This window comes from Chanodichthys erythropterus, chromosome 13 (genome assembly GCF_024489055.1).
Source record: "Chanodichthys erythropterus isolate Z2021 chromosome 13, ASM2448905v1, whole genome shotgun sequence".
Taxonomy (NCBI): domain Eukaryota; kingdom Metazoa; phylum Chordata; class Actinopteri; order Cypriniformes; family Xenocyprididae; genus Chanodichthys; species Chanodichthys erythropterus.
Window position 1 is genome coordinate 12,965,688 of NC_090233.1, and position 23,665 is coordinate 12,989,352.

General features: G+C 41.1%; 1 protein-coding gene across 7 annotated transcripts in view; it reads left to right on the top strand.

Moving 5' to 3' along the window:
* LOC137033566 (mediator of RNA polymerase II transcription subunit 13-like) overlaps positions 1–22,657 on the top strand; it is a 46,729-nt gene extending 24,072 nt beyond the window's left edge. For 3 of the 7 annotated variants that reach the window (XM_067405507.1, XM_067405513.1, XM_067405514.1), the window contains 24 exons: positions 2,243–2,387; positions 2,490–2,546; positions 4,757–5,311; positions 6,257–6,446; positions 7,131–7,209; positions 7,291–7,409; positions 7,947–8,046; positions 8,124–8,338; positions 8,694–8,851; positions 9,190–10,043; positions 10,772–10,951; positions 11,051–11,274; positions 11,697–11,883; positions 12,578–12,821; positions 13,650–13,893; positions 13,973–14,161; positions 14,559–14,782; positions 14,849–14,991; positions 15,060–15,218; positions 17,090–17,254; positions 17,538–17,695; positions 17,773–17,934; positions 19,736–19,833; positions 21,106–22,656. In XM_067405507.1, coding sequence (XP_067261608.1) covers positions 2,243–2,387; positions 2,490–2,546; positions 4,757–5,311; positions 6,257–6,446; positions 7,131–7,209; positions 7,291–7,409; positions 7,947–8,046; positions 8,124–8,338; positions 8,694–8,851; positions 9,190–10,043; positions 10,772–10,951; positions 11,051–11,274; positions 11,697–11,883; positions 12,578–12,821; positions 13,650–13,893; positions 13,973–14,161; positions 14,559–14,782; positions 14,849–14,991; positions 15,060–15,218; positions 17,090–17,254; positions 17,538–17,695; positions 17,773–17,934; positions 19,736–19,833; positions 21,106–21,238 — 4,982 coding nt within the window. In that variant the 3' untranslated portion in view covers positions 21,239–22,656. Of the gene's footprint in view, positions 1–2,242; positions 2,388–2,489; positions 2,547–4,756; positions 5,312–6,256; positions 6,447–7,130; positions 7,210–7,290; positions 7,410–7,946; positions 8,047–8,123; positions 8,339–8,693; positions 8,852–9,189; positions 10,044–10,771; positions 10,952–11,050; positions 11,275–11,696; positions 11,884–12,577; positions 12,822–13,649; positions 13,894–13,972; positions 14,162–14,558; positions 14,783–14,848; positions 14,992–15,059; positions 15,219–17,089; positions 17,255–17,537; positions 17,696–17,772; positions 17,935–19,735; positions 19,834–21,105 lie in introns of all 7 variants that reach the window. The other 4 variants (XM_067405511.1, XM_067405508.1, XM_067405509.1 and 1 more) reach the window with 4 other exon arrangements.
* Positions 22,658–23,665: the final 1,008 nt, after the last annotated feature.

A 23,665-nucleotide genomic window follows, 5' to 3' on the forward strand; every position in this document is an offset into this window, starting at 1 on the left:
ATCACAACATTTATTTCCATCGAGAGGTGCATCATTTTTTGGTCAAGATCTTATATTGACAATGCAATGACCCTCAAGCCATCCTAGGTGTATATGACTTTCTTCTTTTAGACAACTAAAACTAATAAAGCAACTAAAAAAAATCATAAAATTTCTATATGATTAATAGATTAAGTAATACATGAATTGTTATTAATTAAATGTGTCATAATGTATTAATTCCTTAATAACTTATTTTATTAACTAAAAGTGTAAGTTAATGTGTTAATTGTCGCAATGGGTTGAAGCCAACTTCCAGTTGTCTGCTTAAATTAATCGTTAACTAATAATTTGAAAATGTATCATTATGTTATGACTTTACTCGTTGAGGCGTATGATATTTACCTAATTGTTAAGTACTATGTAATTAGTGGGTTTTGACAGTTGCACCTGCAGTGAGTGCAGTGGTAAGTTGGGCTGCACACATATATCAGCACACCAGAATCTGAACTACAGATTGATGATGCACTGCGTTTGAACTGGATGCGACCATTATCGAGTCATGTAACAGACTATTGCAAGTCCATTTGTCCTTCATAATAGAAGTGATGTTTTGTTGTGTTATGTTGCGTCATGCCACATCCAATGTGCATCACAATCACACTGATGATAATGGGTTCTAATCTCCTTGTCCGGTCTAGACACAGTTTTACGAAATAGCAGTGCCCGGCCATCTTTATTTGAGCTGGTTACTAAAGAAGCTGGAGTACTGTCATGTGACTGACGAGCAGTGGTGGACGAAGTACACAAATCAAGTACTTGAGTAAAAGTACAGATACGTATCATAAAATATTACTCAAGTGAAAGTATTTAGTGCTCCTTTTCAATTTAACTTGATTTTTAATGTACTTAAGTAAAAAAGTAATCGATTAATGTTTATTTTGTAATTTTATATAGGCCACTTATATAATTTAATTTAATATTATATATTTTATATAATCGTATTGCTTAAAATAATTATGAATGAATTGTCAAAGATACATATGGCTAAATACATAACATTTTAAAAAATTGCAGCAGCGGGGAAGAGGAATGTGCATGTGTTATTTTTATTTGTGTTAGAGTTGCACGATTCTGGATAAAATGAGAATAAAGGTTTCTTTTTGTTTCTTTTTTGTTGTTGTTTGTTTGTTTCAAATAGAAATCATGCTTTTCCCACGATTCTGAATAGACAACTAAACAAAATGGCCTATAATTATTTACTAGAGGACAAAATATTAATTGCTGCAGACAATTTAATTTAATTATTTAAAAAACGGGTTTGAATGAATGATTCAATGACTCACTCATAACTACTTCACTTGTTTCATTAGTGGATTAAACAATGTTTTTGAACAAATCTTATGAATGAATCATTCATTGTCAAATACATTTTAACAGCCACTTGTCGCCTCCTAGTGCCATAACGATGTAATTGACACAACCGTTTGAAGCACCAAGTTAGTTTTAAAATGTGATTTGATCTGTTTGAATCGAGATCGCGATCTGTAAACACATTGATGTGGACTTGTCAGTGGGCTTAAACAGATCGCCCTTTACAGCAGATTTAGTTCAAAAACAACTGACAGTTGTGACCTAAATATGATTTTCAGTTACAATAATTAATCCTAAAATTCAACATTAGTATGCTGACTTACTTTTCACCATCAGTCGCGCACGCACTCAGAGGATCCCCCAGTTCTTGGCTAATTTTCAGATTTTTAAATTCATTTACTGGAGAGTCGCTTTGAACGGATCATTGAATCAGTAACTTGTTGACTCGATAACAGCTGCAATACGATCAGTCCAATTCGCGAATGAATTGTTGATGTGATTTGTGAACCGATTTAACAGGATGATTGAAAAGAATCAGTTCGTGCACGAAACGTCTCTGAGCATGTGATAATTTCTTCCATTTAAAATAATGAGTAACGACATGTTTTATGAAATGTAGTGGAGTAAAAAGTACGATCTTATGCTTTGGAATTAGTGAAGTAAAAGTAAAAGTTGCTAAAAATAAAAAATACTCAAGTAAAGTACAGATACTTGAAAAATGTACTTAAGTACTGTAACGAAGTAAAAATACTTAGTTACTGTCCACCACTGCTGACGAGTAATGTGCAGTTAGTCTGTTGTTAGTAGTTCATGTCAATGATCTTGACATTTAGCAGTTGTTCTGGATTCACTAGCTGAATTAAGTGAAGCGTGTGTCATCTGTTTCCAGGAGATGCTGGCTATCAGACGACCGTCTGTATGTCTAATCAAGAGAATGTCCCAAACTCCAGCCCAAAGCATTCTGGGAGGAAGCTCATGAATCAGATGCTCCATGAGGCCTGTAGGGAATGTTATGTCGATCCACTTCAGCGCAAGTGAGCACTGCATGACACGAGCCTCTGATGTTTGTTTGTGAACGTGAGAAATGATTTCTGTTCAGATTGATTGGTCTGTTAATGCACTAATGTGTGTTCCAGCAGCGGCGTCTGGGGCTTTTCCAGCCCGAGAGAGAGAGTTTCCTGCAGCTGCTACAGGTGAGTCTCTTCAGCCACGCATTTCTCCATTCTAGGAAGTTTTGCTGACGGTCCCATTAAAGGGTTAGTACACCCAAAAATGAAAAGTCTGTCATTAATTACTCGTCCTCATGTCGTTCCAAATCCATAAGACTTTCATTCATCTTTGGAACACAAATGAAGATATTTTTGATTAATTCTGAGAGCTTTCTGTCCCTCCATAGAGATCCAATGCAACTTCCAATTTCAAGGTCCAGAAAGGTAGGAAAGACATTAAAGGTGCCCTCGAATGAAAAATTGAATTTATCTTGGCATAGTCAAATAACAAGAGTTCAGTACATGGAAATGACATACAGTGAGTCTCAAACTCCATTGTTTCCTCCTTCTTATATAAACCTCATTTGTTTAAAAGACCTCCGAAGAACAGGCGAATCTCAACATAACAACGACTGTTACGTATTTGCATATGCCAGCCCATGTTCCCTACATTATGAAAGGCATTAGACAAGGGCAGCCAGTAACGTCTGGATCTGTGCACAGCTGAATCATCAGACTACGTAAGCAAGCAAGAACAATAGCGAAAAATGGCAGATGGAGCAATAATAACTGACATGATCCATATCATGATATTTTTAGTGATATTTGTAAATTGTCTTTCTAAATGTTTCGTTAGCATGTTGCTAATGTACTGTTAAATGTGGTTAAAGTTACCATCGTTTCTTACTGTATTCACAGAGACGAGAGCCGTCGCTATTTTCATTATTAAACACTTGCAGTCTGTATAATTCATAAACACAGCTTCATTCTTTATAAATCTCTCCAACAGTGTAGCATTAGCCGTTAGCCACAGAGCACAGCCTCAAATTCATTCAGAATCAAATGTAAACAATATAACAGTATACAATACTCACATAATCCGGCGCATGCATGACGAACACTTTGTAAAGATCCATTTGAGGGTTATATTAGCTGTGTAAGCTTTGTTTATGCACTGTTCAAGGCAAGCGTGAGCTCCGTGGGCGTGGAGCACGAGAATTAAAGGGCCAGTAGCCCTGAATCGGCTCATTTATAATGATGCCCCAAAATAGGCAGTTAAAAAAATGAATTAAAAAAATATATACTTCACAGACACATTCATGTGACTCCAGTGGTTTAACCTCAATTTTCATCGTGGAGCTCTCTTGAACAACATTTTCGTAAATAAAGTGGTAAATTATGTTTTTTGCGCAAACAAAGCACTTGTGTCTCTTCATAAAATTGAGGTTAAACCACTGGAGTCTGTCACGATTAGTTGCAGGAAATAATGATTGCAGGATCTAAGTACAGCAGCTATAACTTTAATTTCAAGAACAAACTTAAATCTTCACAAAACACAAAGGAATCGCAGAAACATGAACTGAACAACCAACATAGTAATGACGTAGAACTGACAATGAACTGTAAGACACACAGGGCTTAAATAGACTGAACAATCCAATCAAAGAAACATGAAACACCTGTGACAACTTAATCAAACCATTTTTAAACTAGGGGACTAACAGGCAAGGAAACAGAAGATGACAGAACAAGCAGAACAAGAAAACCAAACTAGAAACAGACATGAACAGGGGTGCGTTTCCCAAAGCGAACTATGGTCGCAAGTTCCGTTGTTACCAACAGAGTTCAATGGGACTTATGACCATAGTTGGCTAACGATGCTTTCGGGAAACACACCCCAGAACAGAAAAGGAGCTCAAAAGCAAACTCTAAACATGAACAAACTCAAAACGTAACAGTCACATTGATTACTTTAATGATGTCTTTACTGCCTTTCTGGGGCTTGAAAGTATTAGTTGGTTTGGATCTCTATTCGGGGGCAGAAACCTTTTGGATTTCATCAAAAGATCTTCATTTGTGTTCTGAAGATGAATGAAGGTCTTTCAGATGTGGAACGACACAGGGGTGAGTACTTACCAAGACAGAATTTTCATTTTTGGGTGAACTAACCCTGTAATCATGAAAACGTTATTTAAAAATGTTCACTGAACGTTCAAAATATCCATTTTTTTTAATATTAAAAACGTTTTTTTCTTGGTTATGTGAATGTTAAGGGAACATGCAGAGATCTCATCTCCGCTCTCTCATGAATGCTTTCATCATAACTAACACAGTGCAAACACGATTCTTGGCAGTTAACATGCTTTACCATCTGCTGAACTGTTAGTTTGTGCTCTGCGTATTTGATGGTGTAGGGTGAAGCAGCAGCAGATGAACGGCACAACCGCGTCCGCCGGCTCCATCCCACCACCGTCCACCCAAAAACACAAAGCAGTTGAAAAGCCTGACAAACTCGAGAAGGGCCCCAAACGTGTGTCTCAGACGCCTTTCCATCACCGTGTGTCTGCGGATCCGCGGCTCTCCTCCGGGCCTGAGCTCGTCCTGATGCCTCTGGATGCTCCCTTATCAGACTGCAAATACTCCAAACCGCCGTCTGCCACTAGAAAAGCCCCAGAATCACTCGTTCATTCTCCCGTATCACCACTGCCGCCCACACTGAGCCCCCATCCACGGGACCACGAGGCCCCTGTGGGCCTCTCCGACTGTCTGGAGGGGCCATCAGGACTCACGCGTGTGGAGGCGAGTGAGAGCATGCGGTACAGGGCGCCTCTGGGCACAAAGGACACCACCAGGGAATGGTGGCGAAGCTACAAGATTCCCACAACAGACAAGATGGAATTTAGACCTCTGGATCTTTGCTGCAACTTAGAGGAGAATCTGCCAGAGAATGACGGAGCCGCTCTCAAGAGGTACCAACAGAAGTCAAGCATGAGCATGTACATACTTAACAAGTGCGATGAAGTTAAAGGATTTGTTCACTTCAAAATGAAAACGACCTCAGGCTTGGGGGGGTTAATAAAGACCATCTGAAGCAAAGTGATGCATTTGTGTAAGAAAAATATCCATATTTAACCAGTTAAATAAGTAAAATATCTAGCTTCCACCAGACCGCCTTCCGTATTCAACTTAGGAAGAAAGTGTATCACCTTCTTGCAGTTCAAAATGCTTATGCTACGTCCTACGCAACAGATGCAATGCTTTTTCCTAAGTTGAATACGGAAGGCAGTCTGGCGGATGCTAGATATTTTACTTATTTAACTTGTTAAATATGGATATTTTTCTTAAACAAATGCATTGTTTCACTTCAGAAGGCCTTTATTAACACCCTGGAGCCGTGTGGAGTACGTTTAAAATGAATGGATGCACTTTCTTGAGCTTCATACTCGTTGATCCCATTCACTGCCATTATAAATCTTGGATGCGTCAGGATATTTATTAATATATCTCCGACTGTGTTCATCTGAAAGTAGAAAGTCATATACACCTAGGATGGCTTAACGGTGAGTAAAGCTTTGAGTAACTTTCATTTTAAAGTGAACTAATCCTTTAAAGTTTGCATGAAACAGAAGTTACACTAGTCTTTTCTTACCTGTTGTGAAGTATATCAAAATGAAATGGCTTCTGGGACAAGAACAAATGTAGGGCGGGGCTTGATTTTGTCAGTGGTGAAATGATTGGATGGTTGTGGTTTGCTTTTGGAGGATCTCATGTGAGTGACAGGTTGCCCTGCCCTCTCCCCCACTTGCATGGCTAGATGTACTAGGTGGTATTTTTCTGGACAGTTTACTTAGACACAAACACACACACTTACACAGGCTCACAACATCAACACGCTGAAATGAACTTCCTCTCAGGCTGTTCACTCAGATGCAGAAGAGATTGAAGATCTCAGAGGAGCACGTGAGGAAGGACATACCGACACCGGCTGGAGCGGAAGATCCCACTGATGATCCGTATGACTTTAAAGAGGGAGACATTGAGTACAGCTTCCCTGCCACCAAAAAGCTGAAAGGACTGAGCCGAGACCCCAACCGCAAATCTAAGGTTGGCATGCAACACTTGTTAAAAGAGTGTACGATAATGTTTAGCGTACGATAACTAAATGCTTCAGTTTATTCTGGCCAAGAATTGAGACCATCTGACGGATATATAGAGTCACAAACCACAGTTAATAGAGTTTAATAGAGTGTAAGACAATGTGGTGATTTCAATAATGGCACAGCCAAAGATAAAAACAGCCAAGAAATGTGAGCAGATGTGATCAGATTTACATCCTGTATGCTCCTTGACTTGCCACAAAGTGGCTAAAACAAAACCCTGAATGAGATTCAGTGCACAAACAAGCAACTACAATGGATATAAAATTCTACACGCCCTGTTAAAACAGTGCATTTTTGTGATGTATGCAATGCCACTGAAAAAAAAAATTAAAATAACCTAACCACAGAAGTGTGCACACCCTTTTATAATTAGCTATGTGGCTGTGTTCAGAATTGGCTAATCATCAAGCTCATGTGAAGTAGTACACTCCTGTCTTAGATTAACAAGGGTGTGTAGACTATATCCAGTGTAGTTCTTGGAAACATGACTTTGTATCGCAGCAGATTGAGATAAACCTGTGCATCACAGAGTGTGTGAAGCCAGCAAATCAGATTGAAGCTTTTAGATTTTGAAAAGCTTTTTGCTTCATGTGCTTCAGTTCTCTGTAACACTGTTTGTGTCATGCAGGCAGAGGAGGTGAACGGGAACAGCGTGGTTCCTGAGGGGAAAGATGCCATGTCCATCTTTAGTTCATCCCCACATTCAGGTCAGTACACACTCAGTCAATGAGACATATGGAAAATAATTGACAAAATATGATGTCACTCAAACTGTCTGTCCTGTTCAGGAGAATCAAATCCAGATGAATCAGATGACACAGTGAATCCTCCCTTGACCAGAGAGAAGGATCTCATTGTGCTCATCTCTCACCTGGAGAATATCTTTGGGGAGGAGGATGAACTAGCGGTGAGAAGCTTATAATGACTGAAAGTATTATGGAAGTCACTCAAGTGGCTGAAATAGACAAACCGCCCATCACCAATCTATAGTAAACATCTCGACTGCTCGTGACAACATAACAGTGCAGCCATATTGAGATTACCACACATTCTGCTGTCTTAATAGGAAATCATCTGATTTCAATGAGTAAACATGTTTTTATATCTCTCTGTACAGTCTTACAAGGCTAAGACTAGAGGTTTACTGATAATTACTCATATTTTTTTTATACAATATATGCACTTATCAGTACATACCTACATATATGGAGAGAGACAGACAGACGGAGACAGAGAGCGATTAGTAGTTTTTGCCACATATGTACGAGGTTGTGTTTCCCAAAAGCATCCCAAGTAGATGGTTGAAACCAACATTCTCTTCGGTTTACTCAGGCTTACGATGTTTTGAGGAAATGCTGCCCTGGCTATTTTTTGACCGGTCAGTACTATGAAATGTCTCAAATGTTGCGTGATTCATAAATGTTTCTCACATAAACCATGCCAGAGCACATTTCCGAACCAGCAGTCATCCAGGACTGGGGCTGTCACAGTGGAGGAGCGCCCACTAGGAGTCGAGGGGAGAGCTGCAGCACCGTACCCCTCAAGTAAGTCCAACAGCACTACAGGTCAGCAGATACCAGGAGAACCATCATCCCTAACAGTCTATGGTGTGTCTTCTCAGCAGTAGCAGAGCTCCAGCGCATGTTCCCCACACCTCCGTCTCTAGAGCAGCACGCAGCCTTCTCTCCCATCATGACGTACCGCGACACACCCAGCCACGAGCCGGTCGGCCCCTCAGTGGGTCAGGATCAATCCGGCAGCTCTCAGTCCAACAACCAGCTCGCTGACTTCAAGATGGAAGTAGAGGAAGACATGACCAGCACCAAAGCTGAGGATGTATGTCTGTGTGTTTAGCTCAGTGTGCACCATCTTTATTTGTATAACAGTTACATTAGGTTTTCCGTAGCAAACTAAATACACACACCATAGAGCAGACTTAGGTTAGGGTTATTACTTTAGGTTAGGGTTATTCATGTCTGAGCAGTGTTTTCTGTTTCAGTGGCTAATTCTAATTCTTTCTTTGGGAATTCATTTATGTCTGAATTCTGACACTTAATGAACTTTAACAATGATTTGATTGAAAACATAGTGATAAGGGAAAATACATGGGGAGAATAAGAAATCAAACGTTCACTTATTTTGTGGAAACATCTACGATTATTCATTTGTTTCCTGTATCTCCTCTGTCCAGCTGCTGATTGGTTGCTCCATGTACGCCCCACTGCGTTCCTTACCCAGCCAGTGTTTGCCTGCTCTTAAAATCCCAGAGCACTGCTACTACAGATCGTCCTGGGCAGATATGACCAAGATGGAACAGTACTGCCTGACCTCTCAAAATCCTTTCGGCATGTAAGTTCAAATGTCCAATTTTTCAAAATTTAATGAGTGAATTGCATGAAAAAGCAGTCAATCTTTTAAAAAGAAAAATCAACATAATTGAGTACAACAAATGCTACCACCATGTATGCATACAATTAAACTTTCCAGTTTAAATGTATTTATTTCACATTACCGTAAAGAGTATGTGGAAGAAAATGTGCTTAATTGTTATGAAAATGCATCTTAATGGTCCTAAAAATAATTTTTTAATGCCAAATGCCATACGTGTTTTTTGTACTTTTGGCAAAATGCCCTTGATATTCACTTTGGCCACCTGAGCAAGAGTCTCTCATATGAATGTTTTTCAGCAGTGGTGCTCTTCTGGAGCAGGACTACACTCCCATGGCCACTGGCACAGCCGCAGGTGTCCTGCCTTCCCCGGCCACCTCTCGCTTCTCTGTGCCGACCCCTCGTACCCCCCGCGGCGGCCAGGGCTGCGTCAGACAGGACGGCACTGAGCTCAGCTCACCAGCGTCAACTCCCTCCACCAGCGTTCCGCTCAGCTCGGTCGAACTGTCTGTATCGGGAGCGCTGCTGCCCGAGGCGCACAGTCTCTACGTTATTCTGCTGCTGTCCGACTCAGTCCTGAATATTTTCAAAGACCGCAACTTTGACAGCTGCTGCATATGTGCCTGTAACATGAATGTTAAAGGGGCGGATGTTGGTGTCTATATCCCAGACTCCACCTGTGAGGACCAGTATCGCTGCATGTGCGGCTTCAGTGCGATCGTAAACCGAAAGCTGGCACACGGGGCGGGCCTCTTTCTGGAGGATGAGCTGGACATATTTGGCCGTGGCTCTGAGGTGGGCCGAGCGGCAGAGAGGAGACTGGCACTGTGCCGGCGAGACCCTCCTGGCGGAAGAGTTCAGGAACAACAGACGCCCTCCGCAGTAATTTCTCTGCTACAGGAGCAGTGCTCTCAGCCAATCATGTCCCTGACATCCCTGCACAGATCACCCGGCTGTTCCTGTCACGGCCGCCAGGGGGCGCTGTTGCAGAGCTGGGCAATGGACAGGCTGTGGGCGGACAGCAGTGATGCATGTGTCGAGTGTTATAATGCGCTGGTGCAGGGACTGCAGTATGTGGACAATGCAGCTGGAGGGAAGGTGGAACAAGCTACAGTGAGGAGTAGTGCACTGCACGTCTGGCCACAGACCAACGGTAAGAGTTACTAAATGGCTGTAGGGACTCTAGATGTATAGTATCTAGAGAGCAGAATATTATGCATTATTGATAACCCTAACTCAGAAGATCTCAGCAAAGTCATAGCAGCTGCAAATCAAGCAATTAAAAACACCCAGAAAAAATTGCAACCACATAAGAACTACTGAGAATACCCTAGCAACCACATAACAACATGCTAGCAACCACTTTTCAAAGTGTCCCAGCAATCACCCACAACACCCTAGCAAACACCCAGAGCACTCTTGCAATTGCAGAGCCTCATGCCAAAAAGACCACACATATCAATGCTCTTGCAACCACAAAGAACACTCAGGGACAGGCAACTCCAGTCCCAGAAATACACTGCAAAGTTTAGCTCCTTCCCTAGTCAAACACAACAGATAAAATTACAACTCCAGGACCGGAATCCTCCATCCCTCCTCTTGCAACTATGTAGCAACACACCAAAAACCTCCTAGAACATGTTAATGACCCGGCAACCCCTCTGAACACCCCGGCATTCTTGTGATGAGTTGTCAGTAATTGCCCACAGTGCCCATAATTTTCAAGCAATCCTCAAGACTTAGGTTAGATTTTTCAGGTGTGTTTGATTAGGGATATAGCTTGAACTCTGTAGGACAGTGCTCATCCAGGACCGGAGTTGCCCATCCTACAGGATTGTGCAATGTCTTACTGACGCAGCTGTTCTCCTTGCATGTCTTCAGTGTTGGACATCAGCAAACTGTCCTCTCAAGATGTGGTGCGGATGCTGCTGTCTCTCCAGCCATTCCTGCAGGATGCGATCCAGAAGAAGAGGACGGGCCGGAGCTGGGAGAACATCCAGCATGTTCAGGGTCCTCTCACATGGCAGCAGTTCCACAAGATGGCTGGACGAGGTTCATATGGTGAGACTACACTCCTCACAACACATCAGCTCTTCTTTACAACTAATCTCCATATTTGTTAATTCAAATTTTTAAACGACTAAACTTGTTTCTGGTCAGGTTCTGAGGAATCCCCAGAGCCGCTGCCGATCCCCAGCGTGCTACTGGGATATGATAGAGATTTTCTTTCTCTGTCTCCACTTGCTCTTCCCTTTTGGGAGAAGTTTCTCCTCGAGCCGTACGGAGGTCAGAGGGATGTGGCCTTCCTGGTACTGTGTCCCAATAGTGATGCCCTGCTCAGTGGTACCAAAGCTTTCTTCCAAGATCTCAGCGCTGTCTATGAGGTACATCATTATCACTCACATGTTCTGAACTGCTAGACATGTCCCTTAGGAGTTCTTGTGTGACCGCACCGGGCCCTGTGCTTGAGGGGGCCCTACAGTTTCCACTACTTCACACTGGGCCCGGCCCCATGCTTGGGTCAGGGGTGTCCAATGCTGCTCCTGTTGGGCCAATGTCCTGTAGGGTTTAGCCCGACTTGTCTCAACTCACCTGCCTGGAAGTTTTAGTAATCCTGAAGACCTTGATTAGCTGGTTCAGGTGTGTGATTAGGGTTGGAGTTAAACTCCGCAAGACTATTCTTAAAAGCTGACAATTTTTGTTTTGGGAAATATTGACGACTCCTATTGCATTCATGTTTGTCTACAATTTGTTGTCCAATCAAATGCATCAATGCATAAGAAAGCAAACTGTGTCTTTCACACAGGCGTGCCGGCTGGGGAAGCACCGTCCGCTGGCGCTGGTGTCCAGAGACGGGATTGTCCCAGTGGGATCAGTGGAGTGTGAGGAGGAGACAGATGATCAGTGGTTCTCAGGGCTCTGCGCTGGACAACATCAGAAGGAAAATCTCAACAAACTCAAACTCTACACACACACCTGCAGACACACACTTGGTAGGAACCCCTCCTATTATTCTGTCCCTGTTTCATTGGAGTGAATCACCAATGATTGTGGTGATGCTCTTTACCTTAAAAGTGGCTGTGATTTAACCAGGTAGGATGTGTTCCTGGATCAATGTCTTCTATTGGTGCCGGAGCAATATTCTTGTCAAACAAATGTAACTCAACCATTAACTACACATTGACTCGTGATTCATTTCACATTCTGCACAGATGGTGAGCAGCTCCCTGGCTCCAGTATTGCTCCTGTTCATGGAAATCATTAATTTCTTTTTTGTATCAAACTTTAACTAGTGTTCTCACGATGACATGCTACACAGTATCCGCTTTGGCTCTTGTTTCACAGAAGCGTTCCAGGACTGATCCATCTTCAGCTCCTGTCCTGGAAAGACGGTGTCCTGTAGGCTTTAGTACCAATCCTAGTTTAATCCACTTGTCTGTAATTTGCAAGTAATTCTCAACACCTTGATTAGCTTGTTTGTGTTTGTTTAGGGTTAGAGCTAACAGGGAACATTCTCCAGAATTTTAGCTAAAGTTCTGGCAAGGTTCTCTTAAAGTTATGAACAAATGCTCTTCTAGTAACATTAATATGTTTGTTCTAAGTTATCATGTTTCATCATTTTTTATGAAAAATTGGTGAAATCGCAAGGTCCACATGTAGTTTTTAAGTGACATTGCTCTTTTTCAGTGCCTCAGCTCTCTGCCCTGACGCTGGACAGCAGCCTCCTCCTGCCCCCAAAGCCTCCACCTGCTTCTGTTCCTCTTGCCCCGCCAGCATCCACCCAACAGCCTGCTGCCGCTGATGGAGACGGACACTCAGGAAACACCCCTAACCCTACGTGCGGTACCACATCCCAGTCCATCAGCACAGAAGCAGGACAGGGGGTTACGGGCGACTCAAACACCACACCATCAGCAGAGAGCGCTGAAAGGTGAGACAACAACTTTCGCTGGTCTCAGAACATCAATCTGAGTGATCCGCTGCAATTGTGGTGTGTCCATAACACTCCACTGATATAATTCCTAGCATACTGCATGCTTTATAGATTTGACTGTTGCATTTAATGGGTTATGAAATTTATATATATATATATATATATATATACACCGATCAGGCATAACATTATGACCACTGGCAGGTGAAGTGAATAACACTGATCTATTCATCACGGCACCTGTCGGTGGGTGGGAATATTAGGCAGTAAGTAAACATTTTGTCCTCAAAGTTGATGCAGGAAAAATGGCAAGTGTAAGGATTTGAACGAATTTGACAAGGGGGTTGTCCCCGTTGTCCCCTGGTAAAAATCGTGTTCTGGGGTGTAAAATCCACATTTTTGGTGGGGTTTCCTGGTAAAATTTGCATTCCAGGTGCTAAATATCACACTATTTGGGGCCGTTTGAACCCGCGGACATGAAAAACATCTCGCGGTAACAGTGTGATTGTAGCCCAATTCCGCGGGAAAACCACAGACTGGCCTGCCTGGGGGTCTCAATGTTTACACTTCTGGGCAAGATAAATCCATTAATGGCAAACTAATAGTAGGCAGTGAACAATAAACTTGGTTGTGAGAATGTAACATAAAAAATCTTCACATTTAAGAATCCAGCGTACCTGAGGTGTCTCAGCAGAATCCTTTTCAAAGTGAACAGATAATAATGCGTGATTTGTGATATATTATAAACATCCAGTCATTCTTTTTTTATTAATATTTTTAGTTATTAATTATTGCATTTGGTGATTAATGTCATTGTTGTTGTAGCTCAGCAGAGAGGGAACGGATTGGCATTCCTACAGAGGCGGAGTCAGCAGACAGCCACGCCCACCCACCCGTGATTGTGCTTTATGTGTTGGATTCCTTCCTGTGTTCGGGGGCGGGGTTAGGGGACGAAGAGGGCGGGGACAGCATGGATGCGGGCAGCACGTGGCTTTTAGCACTGCTGCGCTGCTACACGGACATGCTGAGCGAGCTGCCAGAGAGCATTCGGCCGGCGCTGGTGCTGCAGGTCAGGCTCATCCTAACACTCTTTTCACTTCAGCTCCTGAATCCGTGATGGTGTCTCAGTTGTTAACTTTGATTGGCAGGTGTTGCCGTGTCAGTATCTGTTGCAGCCAGCCAGCGGAGACAGTCCTGTGTACCTGCAGCAGCTGCGATCGCTGGCCTTCTCCACATACTCACAAAGTCGCCGCCTGTTACCCACACAGACGCACATCAGGTCCCTCACTGGATTCGGCCCCGCGGCCACTGTACAGTCAGCGCTTAGGAGCCCAGAGGTCACGCTTCACTATAATGTCTTGATTGCATGGGAATGGGTTGTGTTAAATCACTCTGGTCATAATAAACAGAGCTATCTGGACTGCAAAATATTTCTTGAGCAGCAAATCATCATATAAGAATGATTTCTGAAGGATCATGTGACACTAAAGACAGGAGTAATGTTGCTGAAAATTCAGTTTTGACCACAGGAATAAATTGCACTTTACTATATATTCACAAATATCAATATAATATTTCACATTTTTAATGTTTTACTGTATTTTTGATCAAATAAATTGAAAACCATAAAGAAATTTTACTAACCTCAAATTTTGTAACTGTAATGTATATAACAGTTTCATTTCATTTGTCTGATTTGTGTTGAATAAATGATTTCTCTGCTCTATTTCCCAGAGTCCCGGTGCCGTGCGTCTGTATTCCCCTCCTTTCATCCTGGCTCCGACGCGCAGCAAACCGTCTGAGGCGGGTGACGTATGTTCAGACGCTTCTTCACGCTGTAATGTGTTGTTTGTGGGATACTGTCTGTCACATGACCAGCGCTGGATCCTGGTGTCCTGCACGGACCAGCAGGGGGAGCTGCTGGAGACCTGCGTCATCAACATCGATGTGCCCAACAGGTAATGCCTGTTCATTTGAGTTCATCCATTTCAGTTCCAGTCTATAAAATCTCTCATTTCTCACAGAGCTCGGCGGCCAAAGTTCTCTCCTCGGAAAATTGGCCTCCAAAAGTTATGGGAATGGTGCGTAGGCATTATTCAGATGACCTCACTGCCGTGGAGGATCGTGATTGGTCGTTTAGGAAGACTGGGCCACGGGGAACTGAAAGGTGTGTCAGCTTGACTAATATTTTCAACAAAGATCATCAGTTTATTAAACTCTCTCTTTCTCTCTCAGACTGGAGTGTGCTGCTGGGCGAGCATTCGCTGCATTCGATTGGCCGTCAGCTGCGGGAGGCATGTCGTATGTGTGGTTTGTCCGCTGCTGATTCGCCCTCCATTCTCAGTGCCTGCCTGGTTTCCATGGAGCCACAGGGATCTTTTGTGGTGATGCCAGGTGAAAATGTGCACTTCAGTCCGAATGCTTCAATTTCAGACCTCATTCACTTGCATAAAGATGGGGAGTTAAAGTGTTATGTATTATGCTATTTTCATTTTAACTCATGATACGATATTATTGTGATACTCCAAGACATATGGTAAAAGGATAACAAAATTTGGTATTATATTGGGAGTGGAAATGAATAGGCTTGAACTTGGTGCTGGTAACCCAATGCACAGGAAAATGTTGACACCAGAATAAAAATAATCATGATTTTAACACTGAAACACAGATTTATTTTAGTTAAATATGTTTGCACTCTGTCACTGACTAGATATATTTAAAATAATGAAGGGCACTTTTACTGGTAACACAAGACATTTGGCATTATCAGGACCCACAAATATTCCCCCATTGCATTATTATAGATTATATTCAACATTATATATAGTAGTTCAATTAAGTAGTGACACTAAAACAATGTAAACTTGAATTTTTTTTCTCACACAGTAGTTTTCATTTTGGGCTAGATGCAAAATACACGTGTCAATATCTATGATACAATATTGTTGCATTTTTTTTTATTGCGATATCGTGTCACAATATATATTGTTACACCCTTATTGGTTTCTATAATAAAAACAGAAATATAAACGGTAAACACTATATTAAATGTATATGTTTGACTATTCATGTACACAATCATTTTCTTATAACTACTCAATTCAGTGTAATCTTCACAATACACATATATAAGGCTTAATGGCATTTGTACAGTAAACACTAAAGTAAAAATAAGGAAAATATGATTCGTTCATCAATATTTAACTTGTGCAGCGCGCGTCGGAGCACAAGTGCGAAGACTGAACACTGTTATACCGCTAGCATTAGCTTCACGGAAACGCAGATACCTTGAACGTCAGAACGTTTAAACACAGAATACAACAAATATCACTATAAACAGACAGTATATGTGAAATTTAAACTTACTTTCAAAGTTACGCACACTGAATACACGCGAGCCCTCGACAGCGAACATAAGTTGCGTCAAACTGGGGCGGGACTAAGTTACGGCTGTAAACAATAGCAATAACCACCAGCCAACTTACAAAGCCTTTTCAACAAAAACAGTTCGATCAAGAATAGAGGGTAGGCCATCGACCTCACTTTCCCGCCGAAAACGCGCCATTGGACAATATGACGATATAACATTGATATAAGTGATTACGCTAATTTAAACCAACCTATATTGTAGTTATATAAATTATTCACAGGCAGATTTGCTTTATGCATTTCCCCACCGTCGAAATCAGGCACATATAAATGTCAGGAAACACGACTGCTGGCTGCATATCAATATCCATGGATTAGGTTTATTTGACAAGTTGTAAGGAACACATTCAATTCCAACTTTTAGTGTAATTTGTTAGTTTTAGTCGCTTTTTCGCAGTTTCCCGTTAAATCCAGTCACGCAGCAGGTTCTTTTGCCACTCAGTCCAGCTGAGGGAGCGCGTTTTCGGCGGGAAAGTGACGTCAACGCATGCCTCTATTCGATCTCTCTAAACCCCGCCTTTCCGAGAGCCTTCTCTGCTCTGATTGGTCAGATGGCCTGATCTGCTGTGATTGATCAGAAACCAAACTCCATTAGCATATCTGAATTTCAGCCCTTCTGATCTACTGATATAGAGCTTTTTCATGCTCAATCAGCAATATTACACACTAAGGAAAGTGTGAAAATACAGAATAGGTGCTCTTTAATCATCAGCAGTCCACGTATATTTACGATGGTGACAAGAGTTAACTGCAGCTTAGATGCATTTTTGCCCGTTGCTATTAAAATTAAATGTTGAATTTGTGTTTTTGTGTGTGTGTACGTGTTTGCACAGACGCAGTGACGATGGGCTCAGTGTTTGGCCGCAGCACCGCTCTAAACCTGCAGACATCTCAGCTCAACACTCCTCAGGACGCGTCCTGTACACACATCCTGGTGTTTCCCACCTCATCCACCACACAGGTGGCGCCGAGCACCTACCCGACTGAAGACAACCCCGGTACGGCAACACCATCACATACAACCCTCACAACAGGGCGCAGACGTGTGTTCTCTGTTCAGTCAGTGGGTGTTCATCTGGCTGCAGCATGAAGAGGGTCAAGAGACTCCTACGAATATAAAGCACCATCACTCCCACATATCAAATCGAATTTAATCAGCTTTACCCAAGAAGGCCTGAACACACAAGCAATATGTCACCAAGGCACAGCGCACATTTACACATACATTGAGATTTGCTCGATATTACATTCCGTTTAATGTGTCTGTCTGTCCGTGTGTAGATGACATGTTCGGTTTGCCCTTCCCCGATGAGCTGGAGAGTGACATAGGCCACGATGACATGATGCTGCTCACAGGAACGCTGCACCCGTCGCCCAGCGTGTCCCCCGTCCCGTCCCCAGGGTCCCCGAGCACCGGCTCTCACTTCCATCACACACGGGTGAGTCCCAAACGCACGCTCTGCTCCTCTACGTCGCTCCAGGCTTGTGTGAAACTGTGTGTTTTGTGTGTTTGCAGAGTCAGAGTGAGCGTCTGTTGTCCCGGGACGCTCCAGAGGAGCTGAAGCAGCAGCCGCTGGCTCTGGGATACTACGTGTCCACGGCTCCGGCTGACGGGCTGCCGAACTGGTTCTGGGCCTCCTGCCCGCAAGCGCAGCATCAGTGTCCGCTCTTCCTTAAGGTACCGGCTGCCTGTCAACTGACAGCACGTCTGTCGCTCACTATTAACATGTTCTGTAATGTCAAATGCAAATCTAGCAAGAAAAGGATGGATGTGAACTGATTTTCAGCTGTAGTTATTTTGCCTTTCTCACACATGTGGGGTTTAAAGGGGACCTATAATGCCCCTTTTCACAAGCTGTAATATAAGTCTTTGGTGTCCCCAGAATGTGTCTGTGAAGTTTCATCTTAAAATACCCCACAGATCATTTATTATAGCTTGTCAAATTTGCTTCTATTTGGGTGTGAGCAAAAACACGCTGTTTTTGTGTGTGTCCCTTTAAATGCAAATGAGCTTGAGTTGATAAAACAAAGCAGGAGAATCTCACGCAGCCAAAATGACGATTGTCAGTAACTGTGTACAGCCTTACCAGCATCGCTCAGACGGATGATCTGGTGTCTGGCGTAAAATAACGGCATGACAACAACACTCTACTACAACAACTCTTCCTCTTCTCTAAAGCAGCCCAACATGGCCCCATCCCCTTTGTTGTGTGTTCCCGGGGGCGGGGTTTATGGCATTTGTGATGTCAGTAACCCGGGAAGAAGCTTGTTGTAGTCCCTACCAGCCATTTGTTGTAGTACTTAAAAGTGATTTCTGTTAAAGAAAATATCTCTCTTTGCATTGAACTTTTTTTAGCGTCGTAACTTTGCAGATGTTGTTTATGCTCAAACGGCAACATTACACACTAACTAAAGTTAAATAAGTGAAATCAAGGACACATTTAAGTAAGGAATAATCCATGGCTAGCTGTGCTTTAAATGATTTTAATGCATGACCTGGAGGCAAAGAACCACCTGACGCGAAGTGGGCTGCATTCAAATGGTTTAATGCACAGCTAGCCATGGATTATACCATTTATACCATGGTCATTTACCAGCATCGGCAAGTTAAAGCTGTAATTGACCAGAAGGGTTAAAATGACAGTTATTTTTGTCAGTTATGGCTCACTAGATGTAGTATTCTGCCCACCTTAAATCAGACACAGAAGGGGCTTTCGCACTGGAGGAACCTTTTCATAGTTCCTAAAACTATTGGCTGAAGTATACCCAGATTTTGGCGTGTTCACACCGCAGGAACTAGAAACGATTTTAGTTCTAGGAACTAAATTAGCTCCTACTTCAGAGTAAGGTCTAAACCAGCAAGTATATGACGTAAGTATATGTTGATTGGTCAAACGCATACCAAACACTGGCACCTGGGATTTTTAAAAAACTGTGTAAACATATTTACTTCACAAACATGGAAAACAGCGATAACGGCATTTACCTGTTGTCTGCAGGGTTGTTCTTTTCTCCACCTCAATGATATGTAATATTGAAAGTTGTCATAGGAGATTTCGTCTCATAGCCTCACTTTTTGCTCTTTCAGTCGTGTAAATTATGCGTTTGCATTTCATCTCCGTTATCATGAAACCCTTGACACACAACAAACACAGCTCCGATCACAGCATCCTCCATCCACCGGTTTTTAACATTGTTGGCCGCTTCAGAGTTCCTATTCCCGGTGTGAATGCGACGAGGAACATGGCCCGGGGGAGAAATTAGTTCTCGGAACTATCCTAGTGGCTGTTTCCTATAACTGAGTTCCTAGTACTATTCTGTGCGAAAGCCCCTAGAGATGAAGTAGAGTGCAAGATGAATGAATGACTTGAATGAATGAATGATTTATAGCATTTGTTTGAATTAGAGAAAGATGTGTGTGTGAATTACCTGCATCTGCTCAGCATATCTCTGCATCTAAGATGTGTTTGTGTTCGCAGGCGTCTCTGCATCATCACATCTCCATCGCTCAGACGGATGATCTGGTGTCTCTGCGGATTCACCCACTGGACTCCAAAACCACTTCAGACGTGCTCAGGTCTGTTTACCAGCACAACTACTAACCAGCTAACAGGGAACGCTCTCAGAATGTTCTCTCAATGTTATGAACAAACGTTCTTCCTGTTACTAGAATGTTTGGTAATAATGTTCCCAAAACGTTAGCACAAAAACATTATTTATTCATGGAACATTTTTCTGAAATATTTTATTTGGATGATCGTTTTTTTTTTTTTAAAGTGTTACTATTTGTTTCAGAACATTCAGAAGTAACGTTCCCATAATGTTTGAAGAATAATAAAATGGAATGTTCCCTTAATGTTCACATAACCAAGAAAAAACATTTTTAAAACATTTAAAAAAGAGAAATTTGTGAGATATGGGGAGGAAGTTTTTGAGCACACTTTTTAAAATTCTTTTTTTCACTCCTAAATTTTTTTTTCTTCTTTTTTTTTTAAAGTTTTGCTGGTTAACTTTTTTTTTAATTTCAAGTTTGTTGTTCTGATAGTTTCGTTTTAGTGGTGTATTGGTACCTTTATTATTATTATTATTATTATTATTATTATTATTATTATTATTATTTTAATTTCTTCTCTTTATTCTTCTTGTCATGCTTTAAAAAACACAGTCATATTACAAGTTTATGTATAAATCAAAACTATGTATCTTTGCACTTTGTACATGTTTCTACGGAAGAGGATTAGGGCCAATAATAAACTCATTAAATTACGAGAAAAAAAACTCAAGAAAAAAGTCGAGATAAAATGTTGACAATAAACTTGTTAAATTACGAGAAAGTTGAGATAAAATGTTGAGAATAAAGTCATTAAATTACGAGAAAAAAGTCGTTAAATCATGAGAACAAATTCGAAATTTAATGACTTTTTTTCTCATAATTTAACAAGTTTATTCTCAACATTTTATCTCGACTTTTTTCTCGAAATTTAACGAGTTTTTTCTCGCAATTTAACTACTTTAATCTCGAGATTATTTTTTTTTATTATTGCTTGGCCCTAATCCTCTTCCATATGTTTCGCAAGAAGATGTTGGTTAGTAAAAAATAATTAAGAAAAAACTTTGAATGTTAAGAGATTATTCACTAATAATGTTTTCTTAACTTAATGAGAGTATTAGTGAAACGTTCTTAGAACATATTTTTATCGGCTGGGTCATCACACTCAAACCCTCCAGAAAGTTTCATCAGAGTTTTGCTGGTTAACAGCTCCAAACTAAACTAAGGCACATAAGCCCGCACCAGTGTGGAAGTTCATGCTGGTCTTCACATGTTCAGGTTTGTGCTGTTGTGTTTCAGGTTTGTTCTGGAGCAGTATAACGCTCTGTCCTGGCTCACCTGTGATCCCACCGCACAAGACCGGCGTTCCTGCCTTCCCGTTCATTTCACCGTCCTCACGCAGATGTACAACGTCATCCTGAAACTCCTGTAGATCTCAGACTGAAGCAGAGCCGCTCACGCACTGATTCTGAGGTTTTTGTGCTTGAGAAAGACAGACACACTTCTGAAACGAAGTGTGAAGATGGAATGTAATTATCAATGTAAAAACAGAGCTCAGCATCATCATTGTGGGTGATTTGATTCATTCGTTCATGTGAGAGACTCTGATCATCTCCTGCACGGTTAATGGAGACGTTAGAACTGAAATATATTACAAACGAACAACGAAATGGCACTTTTATGATCCAACATTGGACTGACAAACTTGATAAGTAACGTCTGACAGTTGTTTAAAATGTTCATAGTGAAAGAGAAACATTTGCAGAGGATTATTTTTATGAAACATTTGAATAAAATCAATCAAGGCCTTTTTTTCCAGATTCACAGTGGAAGCCTTGAGATCACACAAGCAAATTCTAATTTTAAATATAATTAAGAGATGCTAAAAGGCATATTTATATATGAAATGTCTTTCTTATGCCGCTGTGGCGCACATGATGACCGCTGTGCTCGGTTTACATCTGAACAGTTTTCCAGAGGATGGCGCATTATAAAACATGTATGAATGACGATGCATTACTTTTTATTTTCTCTTATGAAATGTCTTCAAGCCTTTTCTTATTTAATAACTTAACTAAAAATGCAGCACAAATTATATTTATAATGCATTTTCTGTTAAATAAACTTGAATAGGCAATAGAGTTAAATCAGCTTATCTCAGCAAAAAACTTGCATATGCATTATTTGCTATTTGCTTTTTAAAGATGTCAGATCGGTCCATCGACAGCGACCTGCGTTTGTACTTTCCTGCATGTTTTGTAAATACACTTTTCAGCAGTGTGTTTTGATATTTCTTAAAACTGTACATTTCATGTCAGTTTGTTTTATTTTATTCTACATGACTCCTATGAAGTTTTTTTATTGATTTTTTTTTTCTGCCTTTTTTTTAAATATGACCACACATCATTCTTGAATAACTTATATTATATATATATATAAACATTATTCAAGTGCAGCAAATATGACTCTTAATGTACCAATAAAAAGCATTTGTTACACCATCATTTGAAATATCAAGCCGATGTGACTCAACAGAGAGATTTGTATCTTTTTCACAATTTTTTTTTTTTAAAGTAAATGACATATGAATGTTCTCCTGCCTGTGTTTTTCTTGTTGACCGTTATTCTAGCACAGTCTTCTTTTAAATGTTCAGGCTCAAAGGTGTAATTCACCACTGTCAAAATGGGCTTTCAATAAAACTTGGCTGCCAATGCGGTAGAAAAGTGAAACATTTTCTGTTCTACCTGACTCAGGTTCAGTTGTCTTCCCTTTTTCCAAATAGTTAGGACAACTCTAACACCCATAATGCACTGGGCATGTTGCAGTCTGAGGCCACGCCCAGTCTGATAGGGTTGACCAGAGTCAAAAACCGCCTTGATTTAGTAGGAAATACCTGTAGGACCAGCACTTGACCAGCTTAAACCAGCTTCCATGCTTCAAAACATACCTAACCAGCATATGCTGTTTTTTTCAACAGGGAGAAGACTTTTGCTGACAAATAAACCTGATTTTCTTGGTATAGGTGACACGGAAAATGAGTAAATTGTTCATTTACAATCCATATAACTGCCGACATTATACAAAGTGGGTTGAAAATCGGATTGAAAATGTATTAAATAACCGCAACACACCAGACCAAACATGACTAAAGTGTTCAGATTCAGCAAAAATTCACATTATTAGTTTGACTTGGGTTTTCTTTGACATCCCGAATGTTGTATTCTAGCTAAACCTGTCATGTTTTTTTTTTTTTAAGTAAAGGCATAGAAAGTAATTAACTCTTTCCCTGCCTGTTTTTTTTTTTTTTTTTTTGTAAAGTTGCCAGCATTTTTGATCATTTTCACAAAACTTTCATGCCCCCCAGATTATTTTGTTGTGTAAATATCTGAACTATATCAAAACAAAGACTCTGCTTTAAAAAAACATTTTATTCTACCTTCATGATTATTTTTTTTTCTTTCCTTTTTTTTATCAACACTTGGACTTGGGTGTTTCATTTTAAAAAAAGCACCATATTGAATTTTTTTTTTTTCCAAAGACTTCAGCATAAGCAATGCTTTTATTGCTTGTTTCTGCTTCTTCTTCACCTGCGTTTTGATCTGGAGATTCTGTATGGGAAATAGTTCATATTTAGCTGCTTTTGGCCATTAGTTATGAGCAGCTCCGGGTCAAGAAACATGACAATTTTAATTACATTTTGATTGTCTTTGGCTCATTCTCAAAATAAAGGTCTTGTGACCTTGGAGTCATGGAAAAAGTTTCCATCCATCCATCCATCTTACATAGGCTTGTGGGAATGCTGGAGCAAATCCCAGTGTACCAAATGCTGGGAAACACCCGGAACAAGTAGACAGTTGT